We start from the raw sequence: 22,160 nt of genomic DNA, 5'->3' as shown, positions 1-22,160 counted from the left end.
CTTCATTATTTCAGACATAACTTAATGAAAGTGAGTCAACAGTTATTGTAGGAAACCACAGAAATACTATACAGAAAATAAGTGAATAGTTACCAACAATTTTGTCATTCTCCTAATCTTACAAACCAGTCAACCCAAGAGCAGCAGTAGCTGGAATCAGTGTGAACTAAAATATATGGAGGCAAACCTGAATGATCATTTGTAGAAGGTGAAGAGTCAAAACTTCCTCCATGCTTAAAATTTGCTGTTGAGAAATCACAATTAGCATAAAACTAAAAGAAGTGAGACAAGATTACAGGGAGAAATGTGATTATGGCAATGACTGGAAAACTTCTCCCTTCTAGCGTTTCTACTTTTTTAATAACAAGTTTAAGAAAAATAAGTAGGCACTGACAGGAAGAAGGCTTATACTTAAACTGGAAATACTACAGAGAAACTCTGAGGAAAGATTTTTAAAAAATATCCTTCCTGGTATATATTGTGAAAACATCATTTTAAGCAAAAGGACACACTGAGTTTTTTCCTGCAAACGTTCAGGTTAACAGAGACGAATGAAGAAAAATAGTCAGGTGGGTGATACGCAGGGAATTAAGAATTAACTTCAAAGTCTGAGTTTTGCTAGCCCAGAGTGACTACTGCCACACATACTGTGTTTCACTAAGTACTACACAAATGTTAACCAAGATTAATAACCTTTTCCAGCAATGACCCAAGAAATGAGGTAGTAAAATTAAAAGAGTTAGATGTCTGCTGAAAAGCAAATATATTTATTATGCACTTTCATATACACAGGGATTTTCGCTTAATATAATACAAGGAATAAAATAAAAATTTTACAATGTGAAATTCATTCAATGTACATTACAGGCTATTTACAACCCACTCCAGGAAAAAACAGTCTATCTGCAAACCAAGTTAACTGAGGAGTTCAGATGGGGAATATTAAGCATAACAGATGTTTGCATAGCAGAGTAACTCAAGAGGGAAAATATCTTTTTAATTTTAAATAAATGGTAGTATTTTCAATACTGATCACAGAGAGGACAAAAAAAAATGCACCATTGTGCCTCAATACCTCTTAATGCATTTCTCTCTTGAAGAGCTTCTCCACATGCACACAGTATTGATATCAGTGTCCACAAATCAGTCTTTTCCCTAGCCTTCCCACCAAGAATTGTGGATGCCTTGTGGAGATAACTTTGGAAGGATCAGTGAAATGCAAAGAGGAGAAACAGGATTCATGTTTTTTAGGTTGCGAGAATTGCTATACTGATGGAAGGAACTGTGCTGTCACAGCAATGCAGCTCCACTCACTTCCATTTGATTGTACAGATGTAAAAGAGCAGACCAGAACAGAGAGAACAACTGGGGGAACAGCAACTTTTCTTTGTATGCAGAAACCTCACAAACAATATTAAAAAATCACGAGCAACAGCGATGTGGAATGCCTCAGACCTTTTGAGAAATCAAACATTTCAAAGCAATTCATGTTCTGTTCCAAAGTGATGCCCAAAATCTATAAGAATTGTTATTTTCATTCTCAAAACACTTTCAACAGGTCTACTTGCAGCTGAGTTGGATATAGGGTTTCCCCACTAACTGTTTCAACTGTAATTATTATTCACATACAAACCATCAGGCTATCTAGAAATTGTGGCCCCTTGTGAAACTGGTCATATTTTCACGTCCTCTGTCCACAAGGTGCATTAATAACAACACAATAAAATTAAATAAATATAATCCCAATGACAGTCAAGGTCAGTAGAAAAACGTCAGCATTCAGGGATCCCTTTCTACAGAACAAAACATACATCTAATAACTACGAAAAGTTTTATTCTTGCACAGTATTGCAAATGTACTGTACTTGAGGTTCAGAGTAAGTTTGCTGAGAACATTTTGGTACTCTCTCTTTACTTAGCCACTAACTCTCTTAAGGCCATCTTGCAAGACTCCTGTTATGTTCATTTTATAATTGTCCCACAGGGACAAGAAATTCAATACATGAAACATTCAGAATAATCAATATTGCTGTGTGTCAACTTTTAACATGTAATTTTACTATGCACTGAATGCCTCACTATAAAAGATCTTCTTTTTACATTTAGTAACAAGTGAATAAGAATGGAGGTGCAAGATATTAAAAAAAGAAAAAATCTAACTTCAGAAGTGTTCTGATGATTGTAATCATAATAACAAGACACTGAGCCCTTTAGTGCCTCAGAATATGTACTAGATATATATCCAGGGGCCTTTTATCAAAGTTTAAGGATAGCCATACATCTAATTAATCCTCTATGAAAAATAACCTCAGCGCTCTATTATCTTATTTGTGGAATGATCAGAATTAGAGTATGAAAAAGATGAATCTCAAGCCTTGAGAAGAAATACTCATGTATAAAAATAGCCTTATTTTCTAAAGAGCAAGGCTGTGTAATGGTGAATAGTAGAATATAGCTTGCATTTTTAGGAGAAAATAATCACTTGCTTCATTCTTTCACTCATAGAGCTGTGCAAGTAAATTATGCACATTCAAAGGAAAATTTTATACTGTTCACTTCTCATATACAATGGTCTTGATTTTTCACTCCTTTATACAAGTATAATTTTTCTCCTGTAAGAGCGGAAAACCAGATTTCCCTTATCTGTAGATGGACTAGCCAGGCTGCTGATTAACCATGCTCCAGGTGCAGAGATACTTACATTGGTTGCACGCTATCCATCTGAGGACTGGAAGCAATAACTACAACCATGTAAGTTTGTGCTATATACAGTCACCATCTTAAGACAGTGCTAACTCAGTAATCTTTGTACTCCATAGTCAGTGGTGTTACTAACCTTTTGTTTTTCTGTTATACTCTCACTGCATATTCTCTCAGTCTAATTAACAAAGCTTCTGTATTTTCCAAGCACTTGTTTTACTGACATTCTCAACATAGTCCTTCAACCTGGAAAAATAAAAGAGCTGACTGTTTCTAATGTATGAAGATACACATGAAGACAGGACCAGACCTTTTCACTTAGCACCTAAGACATATCCATATTAAGTTCCTCATTATCGTAACAATAACTAAGACTGTTTAAGATCAGATGTCCAAGACCAAATTTGCCTATCACTTTCAGTGGTCACAGTCTGCCACCCAGATTTGGTGCTGTAATACCAGACACTGGATTTTGTGTCTTTGGGTACTGCAGATGGTTGCAGTTTGACTCTTTTGCTACCACTGAATAGCTATGGTATAGACAGAACGCACAAGTACAGTATTTATAAAATACTGTTACAAGATGTGTATTTGAGAGAACTTTTTGAAGTACACAGGAAACCGACCATACGTTACAGCAATGCAAATGTGACAAACTGCTTATTTTCTTTAGCCACAGGAAAATAAATACAAAAAGCACTGCCTTTCCATATACAGCTCACTGTGGCACATGCACCTCTTCCAAGCATTCTGAATAGGAAATCAGAATCCCTCGTTCTTACAATTTTCAGCTGTTGTCAGAGAAATACAGCATATAACTTTCTGCAATAAAAAAGTGCCCATTCTGTGTATTAAATACAAAGTACACAAAATAAATTTCTGAAGCACAGAGGGTTATACTGAGAAGGCAGCCTTAAAATGTAGGCACGTTACAGTAATTAAGGTAACTGCACTGTAATAATCACATTCTTAAATTTCTAGGTGGACTAAACAGGCATTGTGTGCTTTCATCCCAGCCAGCTGATCAACCATTCCGAGCAGAAGCGCTTCTGTTCACAGCAGCATGGAATTGGCCTGAAAGTACAGAACAAAAATGTTAAGTTTTGAAATATTCCTTAGTATGTACAATGTTGTCAGAAAGACAGCTACATGATTTCTAATTCAGGTTAAAAAGAGACAGCAGTGTACCAGCGATGAAAAGTATTTCCTGTCTAAACCAAATCACATGATTTCCTTTAATCTCTAGCATCCAAGCAGCTACGTGGTCCTCAAAACAACACAACCTTCTCAATATAATTCAGAGGCAGCAGCCAGGGAGGGAACACCATTCCTCACGTGCACACCGATAGCGTACTTCTGATGTGATTTTGTGCAGGTGACTAGGGTGCTTCATTGGTCAGGGAAGTGACTGCTTTTGTGCTTGAGACTTGGCAAAACAAGAGGTACTTCATAGCCTGCACCAAGCAAGTCCACCACACCACCAATCCACAAAAAAATGTTATGAAATGCCATACTTAAAGCTGTGTATATCGTTAGAGAGAGTGCAAAAGGCACCACTTGGCTATCCATCACCTTATCTGCTTTGTGCATAAACAGTACTTAATGGAAAAAAAGCCTCGAACTTTCCAAAAAATAGTGCTTGCTCCAGGGAAAGCAAAGCCCAACTCGAGTTTTAAAACTGTGTGCCATGTTCACATTTTTATATTCTTTGTTTATATTTTAAAGTCAATGAAGATGGAAAATTCTAAAGAGTTTGCAAAAGGGATTATTTTATCTATGCTTGCAAACAGTACTGGTCTTTTGATGACAGGTCAGGACAAATCAGTACATCTTGGGGCTGAACTAAACACAATAAATCTTAACATGATGAAAGCTACCACTGAAAGGCAGGCTTGGGTACAGAGGAGTTATGAAATACAAATGTTAATTATATATTTTAATATATTCTATGGTGGCAAGAAAAAAAAATTGCAAACAATTTCGAATCCCATTTTGGACATAATGTAGAATGGCATTAATCTAAAGTCTTTTGACTTTTAATAAGAGCTAAGGCCAACCCCCCTCTCACCCATTTATTCCCCAAATCCCTGCTCCCATAGTCCTACTTCTGCACTGCTGCTGGCTCCAGAGCTCATTTGATCCTTAAGTAAGTAATGCTAACATTTGCATTTTATAACCCTATAGGGTCTGGTATATAGTTTTTTGGAACACCCTTCTTTCAAACTTTTTGATTTAACCAAAATACTAGCCACTAACACAACATTGCAACTTTCTACAATTTACAAGAAATCTCAGCTAAACCTAGAAAAACTAAACTGAGTTCTATTTCCAGGGCGTTTGAGGACAAGTGCTGTCTACGTGTTTTTGACAGCTCAAAATCTCCGATTTGAGCATTTGAGCATTGTGAAACATCTGCAACTGTCCTAAAAATTCTGCAGTCTTTAATGACTTGCAGCAGAACTGAGTCAGCTATCGAGAATGCTTTGGTTCTCAAAAGCAGCAGTCTGGCCTGTCAGAAATGCAGTATTCACACAAACAAAATATGTTTTCAGAAAAAAGCAAATAAGCAATGAGAAAGTATATGCACTTCATAAAGATGGTGCTCCTTTAAAATTCAAATGCATAATATTAATAATACATTCCCAATACCTTAAAAAAGAAAAATAAACAAAACAGGATGAAGGAGAAAATTAGCTCTACTTCAGCTGACTCACTGACAGTATATGTCTGAAAAAGCTACAAAAAAAATCCATTTTCAGCACAAAATTGGGCATGGGAGAGAAAGTAAGAAATCCAAATGACCGCCACTCATTTTCAGCTTATTCTTAAGAACTGCAGAATGTCAGAAAATTAGTACCATAACATATATTCTAATCTTTCCCTGAGGTATGTCATCTCTTTTAAAGAAGAGTTACTTCACAGTAACGGAAACAAAAAATTAATGCCTCAGGTAGTATTTCAATTTTTAAATTTGTAGATAATTATGCCAGTCAGATTTCATCTTTGAAAGTTAAAGTAAAATAGGTGTTTCTAACAAGCAAGAATCTTCAAAAGTTTCTGAAAAGCATTTTTGTAAATATGACTACAGGTACTCAATATAGATAGAATTGCATGAGTACACTGATTACTATCTCTGAAAATATCACATATTAAAATTCCTAATTTCCCTTACATTCCAGAAGAAAATTACTGCTCAGCTCTATATGAAATATGCTATTTTATTCAGTTATACACACACACACACATATATATATATATCTATATGTATATATATTCAGTTATAACAAAGACTGTGGGGCAAAATTCAACTCATCAGCATAAAATGTAATGGCTATCCAATTCTTGTATGGACAGCAAAACAAATGCCTGCTAGGTTAAGGTTTTAACATTCATGGTTTTCATCAGGAAAGCAACTATGATGATAAACTACAATGACATGCATTTTGAGCTTAGTTAAAATGCACTCAGTGAAATACACGCATTTCATTCCTTTGTGACCAGGCAGGTTACCTTTTATAATGGTGTTTCCTTCTTGTAGTTGAAGCTTGGGTCACTACTTTCAATCTGAAGTTTTAAGGCTTGCTTAAGGCTGAGCTCTGTCTCCGCAGGAGGATAGCCTTCCAATACTTCCTGATGCCCTCTATCCTGCACTGTTCGTGGGACAGAAACCCTACCAAGAAAAACCTGATTGCTTTGAAGATGATAGTTTGGATTTGTCATAATTCCATTTCTCTTCTTCTGTTCCCCACTCTGGTGAATGAGGAACTGTTGCTGAGATCGACCAACTTCTTGCTGAGCTGGTGGAACCAAAATTTTGCACTGTGGTTCTGCTGGCATTGATTTATGTGGCACGCTTGCCCCAGATTTGGCAATAGGTACTCGTTTATCAAACTGAGTCATTTCATACTCTAACACTTTTGGTTGAGAGGAACTACTCTGTTTCACTTTTTTCCCACCTGACCCAGATTTGCTGGAGTTGTCCATTTTCCCTCCTTTGTTTGTTTTAGTTGATTTCAAACTAGGTTTTACTTGGCTCCATTCAAACTCACTACTTGGTGAATTATGATTTTGACTCAGGGAATGAGTTGTGGAAGAAGGAGAAACAATAGACTGCCTACTTCTGCTGCGCGGCAGGGAATGCTGCTGTATCTGTTCGGTAAATGACATACTGTGGAAACTATCAATGGGCACTGTTTGAGCAGTTGCAGTCGACGATGTGGTACGGAGAGAAGAATTTTTGGAGCTTTTCAAGGAATTATTCGATAAAGATGACTTCTGACGGTCAACTGTAGAATCAGGCGATTCTGAAGGAGAACTGAACGCATGAGCTGGCCCATTAGACAAGCCACGCATACTAGGCTGCATATCTCCACCAGTACTCCCCGAACTATTTGACTTCATTGTTAATGACTGCATTTTAGAGGAGACTGACTGCAGGGGTTTCTGCTCCATTGTGTGGACTGGAGATGGAGTACAACCATTCAGAGTAGATGCACCATATTTTTCCAGTAATTTAATAATCTGAGAGTGTCCATTTTTAGCTGCAACACGCATAGCAGTGCGACCAAACTGGTCCGCGTGATTTGGATCAGCACCATGCTCCAGTAATATTTGCACAACATCAATGTGCCCCTCTTGGGCTGCGATGCAGAGTGCAGTAGCACCTTGATTACACGTATGGTCAACCAGAGCTCCATGTTCAATTAAAAGCTGCACTACCTTCACATGACCTTGCCAAGCAGCAGACTGCAAAGCAGATCTCTTCTCGTTATCTGCAGCATTCACATCAGCATGGTACGTTATCAGCACCTGTACCATTTCCAAATGGCCCTGCCAGCAGGAAACATGGAGTGCTGTTCTTCCTTCAGCATCACTTGCTTCTACGTTTGCACCATTTTCTAAAAAATACTCAGCCATTGTAAGCTGGTTTTCTAATGCTAAGATATATAGTGTTGGCCGGCCATCAGCATCTTTGTAGTTTACATCTGCTCCATGGCTGAGCAACAGTTCGACTATATCTCTGTGACCTTCCAAAGCAGCAACCCGGAGAGCATTTCTCCCATCATAGCCTCTCTGATCGATGTTAGATTTATTCTCCAGTAAAATCTGCACGCAATCATAGTGACCTTCCTGTGCAGCCAAAATGAAAGGTATACGTCCATCATTATCAATTTCATTTGTTCTTGCACCTTGTTCTATAAGTGCTTCACATATCAACCTGTGACCTTCAAAAGCTGCCATGTGCAAAGGTGTCCATCCTGCATCATCTCTATGATTTTCATCTAGTCCCCTGTCCAGCAAAGTCCGTACCACTTCCACATTGCCTTGTGCAGAGGCTATGCTCAGAACTGTTCTCCCTTCACTATCAATGCTATCAACAGCTGCACCCCAAAATAAGAGAGTATTTACAACTGAAGCATGGCCCATGGAAGCTGCTGCCAGAAGAGGCGTACGACCGTTGTTGTCTGTGTGATCAACATCAGCTCCTCCTTCTAGAAGCAGATCAACAACATCCACGTGTCCTTCATAAGCAGCTACCAGCAGTGGAGTCATACCATCTTTATCGCAATGGTCGACTTCAGCACCACGATCAATTAGAAGACTAACCACTGAAGCATGTCCCTTACTAGCTGGTACACAAAGCGCAGCAACAGACAGCGCAGTCCTTCCATCCACATCCTCATGGTTTACCTCTGCACCGTGGTCCAGCAGGTGCTCCACAATCTCCTTATGTCCCATGTATGCTGCTGCAATCAAAGCTGTTCGACCTTCGTTATCAGCTTTGTTAACTTCAGCACCATGTTGAAGCAGATTCAGCACAATATCTTCATGTCCTCCCCAAGCTGCTGCTCTCAGCGCTGTTCGACTATCTGCGTCTGCGCAGTCCACTTTGACGCCGGCGTAAAGGAGTGCAGAAACCACCTCTGTGTGCCCACCCCATGCCGCAGATCGCAATGCTGTCCAGCCATCGTGATCTGTGTGATTAACGTTAGCCCCACATCCGATCAAGCAGTTGACAACCTTGGTATGCCCCTGTCGAGCAGCTAAGGTAAGTGCTGTTTGCCCATGAGTATCTTCTACCTCTAAATCTGCTCCCCTTGAAACAAGCAGGTTTACAACGTCGAGGTTGCCACTGTACGCTGCATTGGCTAAGAGCGTTCTCCCATTCGAATCGCACTGGTTTACCGATGCTCCGTTGTCTAACAAGGTACGGATGGAATCTTCCCTTTCCAGGGCTTGCCGAACAATGCAAGATGTACGGTCATCTTCACTATTGACATGAGCACCGGCTTTTACTAGCAGCTGCAATACTTCTTGTTCTTTAGGAATTAAGGTTGACAGGGAGTCTTTGACAGGTGTGCCATTCCATATCATCCACAAAGCCAACTCTGAAGTCTCTAACTGTAAATTGGAATTAATTAGATGCAATGCAAATTCTTGAGCTTCTAACGGTGTTAAATCCTTTGCTCGGCAGGTGTAACTCATTGCCAACATTCTGTGTCCCTCTGCTGCATTACACAAATATTTTTGTGTACAGTGCTTTACATCCAGCAACCATTCTGCAAAACTGTAATGAAACAAGATTTTTGTATTTCCAAGTCCATCAATAAGGACTTTGGAGAGGACATCCAACTTGCGCTGAAAGTCTTCCGTAGTCAGTGTCATATTCTTGGTCCACACTGCATGATACAATTCCATTGTGGTTAACGGCCTACATGCTGCAAGAATTACGTTAAGAATAGGCTGGACCTTTGCAAATTGTTTTCTCACAAAAAGTCTCTGACAAAGCCAAAGATATAGGCCATTTAACGTCCCTGGAATATCACGGATTTCTCGTAGCATAATAAAATTCTCCACGACACCATCAAGGACACGCTCCAGATACAAAAAGCAACCACTGCTTTTGATGTGAAGCTGATTCAGCATTTCTGCAGTTTCTTTTGTGAGATGTTGTCTCAGTGCTTCTTCCTGATCTAAACGATGTAGAATATATTGCTGCACGTCTTTCACGATATAAGCCTTTCGCAGATCATCCAGACTTATTTTTCGAAAACCTATTAGAAGAGAAGAAAGTCACTCATTTTTGGTCTAGTTTTAATTAATTCAAAGTTGGAAAAAAGCAAAAACAAAAACTGAAAAAAAAGAAGAGAGACATTACACAATAATGTGTTTTTATGTACAGATAATGTAAATTTATATTAATAGTAGAGAACTTCGATAATAGATACATAAATTGGTTTATCATAATTTACTGTAAAAAGAAATGCATATTACTAAACGAGAAAATTTTTAAAATGACTTTGAATCACACATTGTGTGTCTGCCTTGAACAATATTAAACATCTAAGTGAAAACAAAAAAGCAAAACCAGAACTGCAACCTAAGTAAGATTATTAAATATTATTATATTATTAAAAGAATAATCCTTTCTCCAATTTAGATAAGAGTGGACCTGTGAATAATTTCCAGCTATTTAGATTAAGGCAACTACTACATTAATATATTATAGAAGAAATTATTCACATCTGGTACATAGGTATAATAAAATATGTGTAACAAATCACTCATAATATGATTGCCTTAGTTTCTTTTAAAAGCCTTTATGATGAAGAGACACTCTCAGAAATAGCTTCAAATATCTTTATAAGCCTATGTGCTGAATATTAAATTCTTTTCCAAATAAAGACTGCATTATAATAGACACCCTAGTTCTTAGGTAGGTGACTCATTGTACAGGGAAACAGGTTTTCTCACAGTCATATGATCCCATTGTTATTCCAACCTGTTTATACTTGAAAAAGAAGGGGAAATTATTTTGTGCATGTATATGTACACTGGCTCTGTCTCCTCCCTAGATGCACACACATGCATACCCACACACAGAGACTGACTCTGTGTGTTACCCACACAGAGTGTAAGGATGTTATTTTTAGAAATAGATGAAAAACAGTCTCTAGGGCCATTTCAGTAACAAGAAAGCCTCAAGAATGAGGCAGAACAGAGCGTATAAATGATGTTACACTTACATGGGCTACACGGTTGATCTCTGTCATTTAGAACATTTGTTTTGCTAGTACCAAGTTATGCACTTGCCAAAGACCTACTTTCTTCATTTAATGAAACATTACATTGTCTGAACACTACTCTTCTGCAAGCTACAGGAAAACCACGGAAGTTACCGAAACAGTAACTTAAATTACTGACTTTAAAATTGTATTTTAGGCCAGAATTGTATCTCACTTCTGCAAGTTCAGGTCACATCTGCCAGTATAGCAACTCGCACATGTTTCCTTAGAGTCAGCGAATCTAGTCGAAAGAAATTTGCTTCTCAAGTCAGAAGCAGTTACTAGCTCCAATACTGTACTGAAGAAAAAGTAATCAGATAGTAACCCATTCAACGCAATGTGTGCCCTATCTCCATAGTTTTAAGTGACACTTTGAAAAAAGTCATTTTCTGATCCATGTTTTTATTACATTTAAATATTCTATGGCTCAGACTGCTCAGTCTGCGAGCTTGTTCAATTGAAAACTCAGCCTGAAACCTAAACTGTGCTTTTGTTCCTGAATGCCTTCAGTAGAGGTTTTGAACGTCAAATTAGGCTCACTCTGCTAACTGTTTAGTCTCTGTTAGCATTATACAAGTATAACGGACTAGAACTGGGGGACAAGTTCTGGTGATGTTACTGCTTTAGCATCCTACTTCCTTTATTAATTACAGCAGCTAATGCAAATCTAAACAGGACTAGATCAGTAGAATACTTAAAAGCATGTTTCTCCTCCAAAAAAAGTAATTTGGTAGGACATAAAGTAATACATTTGCACAGTCACTTTTCACACTAAAACTACACTAGTAACAGTCTGACTTGCAGATTTTTGAATAAGGAGGTAAGGAGACAGAAAACAGGGTTTTGGAGGACTGTTCTCTATTATACAGAGGCATATTTTTTTAGCTCTCCAAATAAATAAAGAACTAGCTTTATCCACCATAATTCATCACAACTTCTAGTAATGTCCTAACCTGACCTGCAAAATGGCATAATTCATTGATTTTACTATCCACTTGATTAAATTATTCTGTAGGCAACTTTGTAAAACCTGTGATTCATGCATATAAGTAATAAACTTCACTGAGTAAGGACAGCCAGTGCCCTCAGATCCTAAGCTTTCCTTTTAAATGAAAGGCTCTATCTAAATTATGATTGTTCAGAAGATATAAAAGTGAAAACGGTGGTATTAAAAACAAAGTGCTGGCTCCATGCATTCAATTCAATGCTTGGCTGCACACACCCACAGCTCCATTTGGCTCCATACAGAGCAAACGCAACCACCAAATCCACTGACTTTCTGGTTCTTTAAGCCGCTCTGCTAAGATTGCCTTAACTGCTTCTCCTGGTCACATCAGTACCTGTCACTTGGCTGAAAGAGAAGGGCACAAAGCTCTGCAGACTCCTCCTGAATACACCACCTTGTAAGTGATCCTCCTCATGACATGCCCAGTCTGTCGGGTCAATCCCATGCTCTTATCTTTCCTTCTAATACACCTGTAAGTTATTTTTGTTTTTAAAATAACTTAAATGCTTTCTCCACTTTCTACAGCAGTCAGTTACATTCCCCCAAATAAGAAAACCTCTAATAGATGCGCATGGCAGCAATCCTGAGATTTCCGCTGGTGCTCAGTGTCGACCAGCTGATGAGAACTCTTCGCCTTCCAGGACTCTCAGCCTTTGCACGCACACTCGCGGAGCAACAACTGTGCAAGCATCTCAGTCCGTGCGTGCGTGCAGTATAACTCAATTGCTTCAGAAGCGCAGAACTCTTGCTTATCTCACAATCCACCTTGTTTTTTAAATACCAATTTTAATTTTACTTCCCAAAACAGGTAGCAAAACAAATGAAACCATTTTGGACATGATCACAAAAAAACAAACAAAAACTCTGGTGGCAAAATAGAAAGGTTTTTTTTTTTTTAAAAAAATGAGGCTCTATCATTATTTTTTCCACGGTATAGTTGAGAATATTGCCCTACTCTGCACTCACTTGAGACACGCCAAATGTCTAAACACTTCAAACAAATATATTGCCAAAGACTTCCGAGCAGAACTCAGTAATCCAAACCACAGATTGACTCTATGTTCACCCAAACTAAACTTTTTTTCTCTCTTGAAATATTAGAAATAGTCCTTCTCAGTGAAATCCTATATATCATATCTGAAGCCAAGCTTGTACAGCAACAGTAATACTACAATTATACAGATTTTTTTGTCATATCCCAGGAATATGTTCCCTAACGGTTGAGATTAATAAACTTCCATTTTAACAGACTTTTGAACAGAAATAGGGTGTTAATTTTAGCCATTGCACCATGCCACACTATAAATAAAGAAGTCTTTATAGATAGAAAATGTTTTAATAAAAATTCTGGAATTCCTTTTGCTAGTTTAAAAGAGTACAACAAAGCTATGTTTTTTGGCCTCAGCATCTATTTAAATGAGATCATTTTAAGTTTCCAAAGATCCTGTAAAGCTGCTTTTCAACCCCATCAGATACAATAAGTCACTTTCACAGACAAGAAGCATCAAAACATTAAGAGAGAGCTTGTTTTGTTTCAGATGCATTCCCATGAACTACCTAAGCTCAGCAGACAGAATTTGCAGTCCCACGACCCTGCTTTTTGCATTGTTAAGATTTTTCCAACAACACATCACTTTCAACTCAATAGGAGCTCCAATATGGATTTTCCCGATTTACTGAATTCCTGGCAGCTCTGTAAACAAATCAGTTCCAAATGTACTTCTTGGCAAGGTCTGGGGGCATTCAAAGAAAAAATAATGCATCTTGGCTATCTAAATACTTCTACAGCATGTCAGTCTTTTCAAAAAAACCCCATACTATTAACAAGCATGTTCCACTAAATACTTAAAAATATCCTCAAGATACTGTCTAAATAAATTTTATTGCATAAATTTTAAATAAGCTTTAATATATTTCATTTGTTTAACTGCATTGTAAACTTTAAAATAATCTAAATGATTAAAAACATGGCACTATATTGATTTTAATAATATACACTGCTGATTTAAGCATGTATTAAATTAGGAATTTCTATGGCCATTTATATACATCTGTGCAAAAAGAATAATGTACCCAGCAGAGTAGAAAGCACCTGAAAACTACAGGAACACAGTTAGCTTTTTTGGCACCTGCAGCATATTATATTCCACATTTCATCACATCCACCGCTGATGCTTAGAGACACTGGAATAGTCTTGACTAAATTCTGACGCTCTCACTGGTCCAAGTCATTGCATAGAAACTTGTAACAGTCCATTAAAAAAAAAAAAAATCTCTCTAACAATACAGAATAAAAACGTATAGTGGGGAGGTTTTCTTCAAAAGGCACAGAGAACTTTTATTACAAAATTTTTAATGTGATATTCCCTAGTATCAATTTTTCAAAATGGTAATCAGAGAAGACTGATGAGAGATGAAATATCAAGTAATGAAGAGCATGTCCGTGTGCTAATAGGGAAAAACTCTGCCCAAATTATGTTCCAAGCCTTTTGAGCAAAATTTTTCAAATATAAGAATATAGGAATAAATTTTACAACTATACAGCTATCAAACAGCTGTATAAATTATGTTTTACAGTCAAAATCCAACATAAAGACTTCAAAGATAATATGGAACTATTTAAATAAATTCCAACTTGCAATGAAAAATTAAAGAACAACTCAGATTTTCTTGAAACAATCTCTCCCAAAGGAGTCTCATGCAATTTATGTTTTGGAGTTGACAAGTGAGAAGAAAAGGCCCAGTTCCAAACCAGACAACTGACCTGATCCAGAGGTTCACCAATAGGACTGACAGAGTAGCTTGAAAAAACCAAACAGTATGAACCTTCTGGATGCAGAGAAGCTGGTTATGATTTTTACTGCATTTCTCTAGTGTTTCCATGTTCTTGCTCATTTCTTATTTTTAGGAAAGGCTGCAGGAATGATTACTTTCAACATCCATTAGGACTAAAACCAGCAAAGAGTGAAAGTCCTAGAAAGATCTATGCTCCCAAGATTTCTCATCCAGAGTATGTTTGGATAAATGTCAGCTTTTAATAATACCTGAATGTCTGGAACTGAATGATGGATGATAAATGGAAGAGGGAAAAATTAATGACTTATTGTCTGCTTTTGCCTGTGGGTAAGTAGGTGAATGGAGTTTATGCTGTCTCTGATGCTGGTCTAAACCCTTTCAAATCCATTTTTGTGTTTTTTGTTGTTCTTCCCAATATTTAACATTAACTTTGTGATAATTATTGTTCCTTGAAACATGACATCTACCTGAATTCTACCATTCTGGTGCACTTATGCCTCATGCAGGAGGCTGAATTCTTTCAAGCAAGAATGTCAGCGCTTAGTTGAGAGGTATAATTAAGCCAGATGACAATGAAATACACAGATATTTGCTTTCTGCATGTAACTAAAAAGAAAAAATTAAGTAAATGTCTATTAAAAAAGTCTCTGTAAAACAAGAAATAGCATATTTATGCATAAAAATATTAAACATTACTTATTTTTGTGCTACTAAATGAGGAAATAAATGCTTGTCACTCAAATGTATCTGAAGTTGCCTGATAAATATTTCAAGCTTTCAAAACAATACGATAGATTTTTGAAAACAATTTAGTTTAAGAGTAACTGCTGTACTTTTAAGATTTAGCCTCATTTTAGAAGAAACACCTGTACTAGCTATTGAGCTGAAGCCTAACAAACAAAGAAAATTATGCTCTGTCCCACTTTCGGGTTAGAGAGATTTTTCAGTTATTTAGAAATATAAAGAAACTTTGTATTTCTATAATTTCTGTATTTCTATATAGCAAATTTTAATAGGAGATTGGAAAGAATATATTTAATACTACTATTCAATAGTCCGTATGTGTTGACAAATGACAGCAAGTAACAATCTAGGAGATGATCAGGATAATTATGGATGCATAGGAGTGAATGGCTAAAATCCAAAAGAAAAGTGAGCAGGCATGATGTGTAGCTGGTGACAGTTTACATGCCAGAGGAGGCAGCAGGACATGCATTATCTGTTCCCCTTCTTTTTCACTCAGTTGCCTGGTTTTTGCTCACTGTGGAGGGTGACCGCAGACTCATGCAGGCATCAATTTACATTTGGTTCATATTTTTTGAGGTTGTCTTTGCAGCCACAAGAGGCATTTTTTTTTTTTCTCTTTAAATTAATGAAAGCTGAGATTCTGCAGTAAGGAGAAAAATCCGTAGTACACTGTGCTACTATGGAGGCTTGGAATATGCAAGGGCCCAGAACACAAGCCACTGCAGATGCAGACAGTAAAAAGCTATTCAACTTTCATGAATAATTTGCCAAAAAAAGGGAAGGAACAAACAGGACTAGAATAAACTTCCTTGTTTCTTTTCTTATTCTTACAGTATCTGTAGTAGGCATAATATATTTACAAGTGGCAGCAGCAAGGTAACTGTGGGCCAAAGACTGGACTCTTTCTTCCATGGACAATTTTTTTTGTTGTTGTTAGGGATATGCTTGCATAACTTATCTGTACCAAATACCCCCAAAAGTACCATTACCAGGACCAGGCCATGGCAGCAACCCTGGCCTGATCATCTATTACGCATTCTGACAAACAGGTTTAGCTCCCATTACAGCAGATTTCTAGAAATTTTCATTACATGAAAATTTTAAATGAAACCTCATTATAAACAAATTAGTATTGGCTAGTGTATCTTTCATGATTTACTCTAAATTTTTAACATATAAAACTACAGACGGGACTCATTTTCCTAAAATAATGCTGAAAAAAGTCCAATTTGTCTTACTAAGTTACCGCAAAAGTGATTTTTTTTCCTAGATCGAAGAAACACATCTGAAGAGAACTTACAGTGCTCGTATTATAGTTAGGCTTCTGAAGGCTTATTTGCCGCGAAACTGGAAGCATGAGAATTTCAGTATAATAGTGTCCCAAAGTGCAGAGCACATTTATGCACCATCTCTTCTATCACAAGTGCAAAAAAAACCACTCATCACACATCCTGAATTCTGCTGGCTCACATTAACCAGCTTAAATAAATTGGCTCAGCTAAAAGTAAACATGCAAACATGACAGAGGAGAAGAGTTTGCCTCAGTAGAAGTGTTAATGACAGTCTACCCTTCTGAGGATAAAAACACAAAATCAATGTGATCTTGAGTTTTGCAACACAAAATTGCAATGTATCTGAAATTAGAAGAAACGTCATCCTCACATTCACGCTAAATCTTTTGCAAACTTGAGCAATGGTTGCAAATAGGAAAATTATTCAACTGTGTATTAAGTGGGCAACTGTCAAATTGGCTATAATTTCACTCTCATAGCGTATATGTTTTCTCTCATAGTGGAAAAAAACACCACTTCCTCCTAACAGAGCCTAACATTTCATTTCAATTTATTTCCAATTATTTTGGGATTCATTCTTTCTTATTTGTACCTTTTCCACCATAAAGATGGCATTATAACATTCCAAGTCAACTTCCTTATTACGCTATTCATCAAATCATTCTCTGTGGAAATGGGAACTTAACTCATTCAAATTGAATTTACTTTAAAGGCATATCCATTAGTTCTACTGACTTTTCCTGTCAAGAATTCCATCTGGAAACATACTTAGAAGACAACAGCATTTTGGGGGACTAGTCTGCAATATTAATATGATTCAGTGGAAAGGAAATAAAATGGTTCTGAAGAAAGTTTTGTCTGGTTTTTGGCAACGACAATGTATCCAATCAGCCAAGTTTTGACAAAACTATTCCCATATGAACATCCAAAGAAGCTCTATGAAACTATCCGAGTTTCTTTTCGTTCTCAGACTCTCCCAAATACCACTGTTCGTGTCTGCCACTGATTAATACAGTACTTCATTCCAAAATGCAATTATCACATTGACCTTTGGCCACTGTGGAAATGAGGAAGTCTATGGGTCTATGTTCTATAATCGCATTTTTGTCCTAATTGTTGCCTTAAAACACACAGGCTTTATGCAACAGCCTGGAATCCAGTCTAGATACTGCCTTTTACTAAATTTCAGAAAATATCCAGTAACAATGTCATTACAGTGAAGAAAAAGTGCTTCTGACTTAGTAAAGCCTGGATGAAGAAGCTGTAAGCAATTCTTCACTGTACAGCCTTTGCCAAAAACATACTCCAAAAATCCAAATCTACATTGTTACTCTCTCAAGTTCTGCCTTCAAAGATTATTCCCTGCTTTCTGAAAATAACATGAGAGATTTTAACATGAGATGAAGAATCTACTGAGGTTGTAGAAATGGATGTATACAGCAGACATACTTAAGTACTTATACATCATTTACCCTATTTCAAATTCTTCAGGACAAACAAAGAATGAAAAAAAGAAAACCCTCAAAGCCACCAGATGTTGTACTGAAAAGATATGATTTACCTCCAAAATACTCTGCTAATTTAAGCCTTCTGCCCTTCTCAGTAAACTGGAATATGTATTTTTTTTAAGAATTATCTGTCATGATCATTTTTTAGAATTAAGCATCATCACTACTTTCAACCACCACCAAGGATCTTGTAAATACTTTCTCTCTGTTACAGGACACAGGTAATAAACACTTTTTAGGGTCTGTACTCACCTGTAAACATTTTCGTAACAGCTTTACTCTGCTTGCGGGCAGAACACAGAAGCAGCAGCCAAGGAGGGAAGAACTCAAAGTGGCCAGCTAAAAGCTCTGCTACTGTTCCAGATAAACCTGTAGAAGTCTGTTCACCCTCGGAAGCATTACAACCTTCGTCAACTGAATCTACAAGGAGGAAGAGGCTCTGCTGTGGGGGCTTCATTCCCAAAAGGGGAAGCAGAATGCACCTGTAAGGGACGTGTAAAAAAAAAAAATCAGCATTTTAAATATATTTAACAATACATTTACAAGTATCTAGTCTATCAAGTTGAAGTGATGATCAACTTAAAAATGCAAATTTAGTTTTTAAAACAGTCTAAGGCATTTTAAAATAGCACAGAAAATACTGAAGTAGACTGAACCTGCTAAATACAAGTCTGAGTAGTCAATAACGCAGTTATTGCTTATAAAGTATTGCTTTTTAACGAATTTATATAACAATCCTTTAAAAGCATGTTGTTCAAGGCTATTAAGAATTAGAAGAATTTTGATTTAGTAAGAAAAAAGTTACTTGGCCTAAATTAAGAAGTTCATTACTGTTGTCTGCCAAATGTGCTATTATTGCCTCTTAGAAACTAACAGTGAACAAGAGTTGGTCATGAAACAAGTCTAAATAAAACACACCTGAAATATTTAGCTGAAAGTTCTAGTCTGAATGAGTAAGAGTTTTACAGAGAACTGGATTTCTGCATTTTGGTGCCATGCCTTCACAAATGAAATGTAAATGCATCAAAAGCTAAGGTATTCTGCAGGGACTCGAGCGTATTAGATTTATATTGAGGTTGCCAAGTTCCATTACTGAAAAAGGATTAGCCTGCATACTAAGTATTTCAGCATCTATATTAATGCATAGCACTGCATGGCTAACCACAAAGGTTCTAATCTTACGCATGTCGTAAGCATATATATGTATATATATTTTTACCTAAGATCATAATAATCTTTCATTTATTTTACTGAGTAAGTTTATGTTCAGAACACTTTGGTCAACATAATAATCATTACCTACCAAGCATTCAAATTAAACTTACCAAACATTCAAATTAAATTATTAGCAAATCTTATCTATTAATGGAAAAGACATAACATTATACTAAGACTTTGAAGAATTGACAAGAATTCTTTGGCACTTCCACAAAGCTAGTCACTGCTCTAGAAAATACCTGAAGTGCAACTAAAATCACTGTGCACTAAGCTGGGAAGTTAAGCAGCTACTAACTTACAGAACAGGAAATTAAAGTAGCCATAAGGTTAAAATTATTGTTCTAAGTGATGCCAATCACACACTGAAAGGAGGCAAATTGAAATTACCACACTTTCCACCCCTCCCAGAATATTGCCTTGCCCCCCCCCAGCTATTTATGTCAAAGCCGTTTTCCTGCATTGCTTCTACCAAAATCAATTTTCTTTTCACGTAGTTCTATTAAATTAGTTTTCAAGTATAAAAGTTACTTCAAGATGTAAACAACTGGTAATGGTATCTTAAGCTAAGAGCTCACCTAAAATGTTGGGAACACCACCAAGAAAAGCTAAGCGCCACGTTTGAGAAAGAGTCCCAAGTGATGGTGGTAGTAGGCCAAACCAAAAGGTTCAGCTGGCCTCCAAAATGGGCTGAAAGTAAATGTCTAGGGAAAAATGGAAGGACAAGGTAAACACTAAATCCCACTTTCCCAGAACACACTCTCAGATTCCAGCAAACAGTGGTTCCAGGGGCTTTCTGAAATAAGAGATTTGGTCTTTGTATTTCAGAGTGCTTAACTGATTCTTCTTCCACAGATTATAACATTCTGTAGTAAGGAATTTTACAACTTAACGAAACACTCGTGTGAAAAATCACTTCCTTTCATTGTTTTAAGCCGAACATCTCCTTGTTTCGTTTGATAACCTTTAGCTTCTGCACTAGAAAGGACAGTGAGCAATTATTCCACGTTCACCTTCTCAAAGTCATTCGTAGCTTATTGACTTGTATCGTATCCTCCCTGACTCACCTCTTTCCAGCCGGAAGAGTCCTAGTGTGTTGACTGTGCCTCACACAAAACTATTCTACGCACCTTGCCACTCTGTGACAAACTTTATTTTTTTTCCCCCACTTCATAATACTGTTTTTTTTTAACTTAATTTTCACCGGGGGGAAAACCTCCATATACATACATACATACATACATATATGTGTATATATATATATATATATATATACACACATACATACACAGAGACAGACAGACAGATGACAGCATCTCCTAGCTTACAGCAATATTATTAATTGAGGAGACACTGATTAGGTTTTCTTTTCAAGTGACCTTACAAACCACTAGCTTAACTTTTGTTCTTTCCAGACATTTTATATCTGTGGTCTCAGAGGATACGCCAAATAACATAACAGTGACAGTCTTCAGATATGGTAAGTGAATGCAATGCTAATGTACCAGAAGTGAAGTGGTGTGTGCCACCACATACATTTTAGTAATTCCCACTCCCCTTTAATATCTTGCTTTCGTAAGAAAATTACACAAACCAACATGGAATTAACAATGTCCTTTTGTAAACAGTGACTGCTGTAACAAATTAAGTGATTTGCCAAGGGCCACTCAAAAGATTAATCCCAATTTTCCATATTTTCTGAAATGATAAAACCAAACAGCTACATTATCAGAACTCTCATATTATAAAAATGGTTATTACATAGCAATTTCCTTTTAACAGAAAATTTCCGAAATCTCAATTTAAAACAAAATGCAGGAATACAAAACAGCCAATAAAAATAGAAAATTTTCAGAGAAAGCAACAAAATTAGGTATCTTATAATACAGAATACAATTCAAGAACAATGTAATGTAATGACTTATCCAGAACGGGTTTTTTTTGTTTTTTTGTTTTTGTTTTTTTGTTTTGTTTTTTTTTTTTTTTTTGACAGACTCTAGCAAGTAAAGAGTCCTCGGAACAATGAATCATCTCACTGAATTCTTCAGGACTGCTACTGAGCTGACTGAACCCATGCAAACGAGGCTTTCCCACCCAGGAAAGGAATATACACAGGCAATACCGAAGGTCTGCTTATGATTATCCTTAAGATTTTTAGATTGAATCCACAAAAATATAGAGACACAACAGAACAAAGGAGGAGAGCGGCGCTGCCCACAAAGACTCAGAAGAGACTCAGTGGAGTGCACATGCTTGTTTTCAAAAAAAACCAAACCAAAACAAAAAAAAAACCCACCAAACACCAAACACAAAATTGAAACAGGTTTCCACAAAAATACATGCCAGAGAACAATTAATGAGCAATTCTAGAAGCAAAGGAAATAAAGCCTGGTTTCCTATGAATTTGTCCCCCATATTTAATTGACTTGGGTGTACAGGAAGGTCAAGTTAAGTCCTCACTTAATTTTTTGTGGAAATTGCCATATTTGGAAAAAATTTCTTTCATTAAAATTCTTTGCCATCTATTACAGCGTGAACGTACCTTATCACTAAAAATGGTCTCGTTTCTCCAGCCAGCTGCTTGTGTTCGCTGCTGACTATCAGACACAATAAGCGGATACAGCCCATCTCCCAAGGAGGTCCTGAACAGTCTAAGCGCGTTCGAACTAGCAGTGCGCTCAGATGCACGTGTGGCCGCAAACCTCCACCAGCAGCTCTGCAAAGCTCCCTCCCGAGCACATCAGCTACACAGGCACAGTGTCGTGCCCGCAGAATATGCTCTCTTCCACACCAGGCCAACAGAGATACAGTCCTGCCCACACATTTTTTC

General features: G+C 37.1%; 1 protein-coding gene across 2 annotated transcripts in view; it reads right to left on the bottom strand.

Annotated features, from left to right (window-relative positions):
* Positions 1-746: 746 nt before the first annotated feature.
* ANKRD50 (ankyrin repeat domain containing 50) overlaps positions 747-22,160 on the bottom strand; it is a 40,903-nt gene continuing 19,489 nt past the window's right edge. For both annotated transcript variants that reach the window (XM_062573989.1, XM_062573990.1), the window contains exons 3-5: positions 18,368-18,597; positions 6,211-9,755; positions 747-3,774 (exon numbers count right to left, since the gene is read on the bottom strand). In XM_062573989.1, the coding sequence (XP_062429973.1) occupies positions 6,214-9,755; positions 18,368-18,597 (3,772 nt within the window). In that variant the 3' untranslated portion in view covers positions 747-3,774; positions 6,211-6,213. The remainder of the gene's footprint in view (positions 3,775-6,210; positions 9,756-18,367; positions 18,598-22,160) is intronic.

This window comes from Rhea pennata, chromosome 4 (genome assembly GCF_028389875.1).
Source record: "Rhea pennata isolate bPtePen1 chromosome 4, bPtePen1.pri, whole genome shotgun sequence".
NCBI lineage: Eukaryota > Metazoa > Chordata > Aves > Rheiformes > Rheidae > Rhea > Rhea pennata.
Note: the sequence above shows the minus strand (reverse complement) of the source record. Positions and strands in the feature narration are given on the sequence as shown.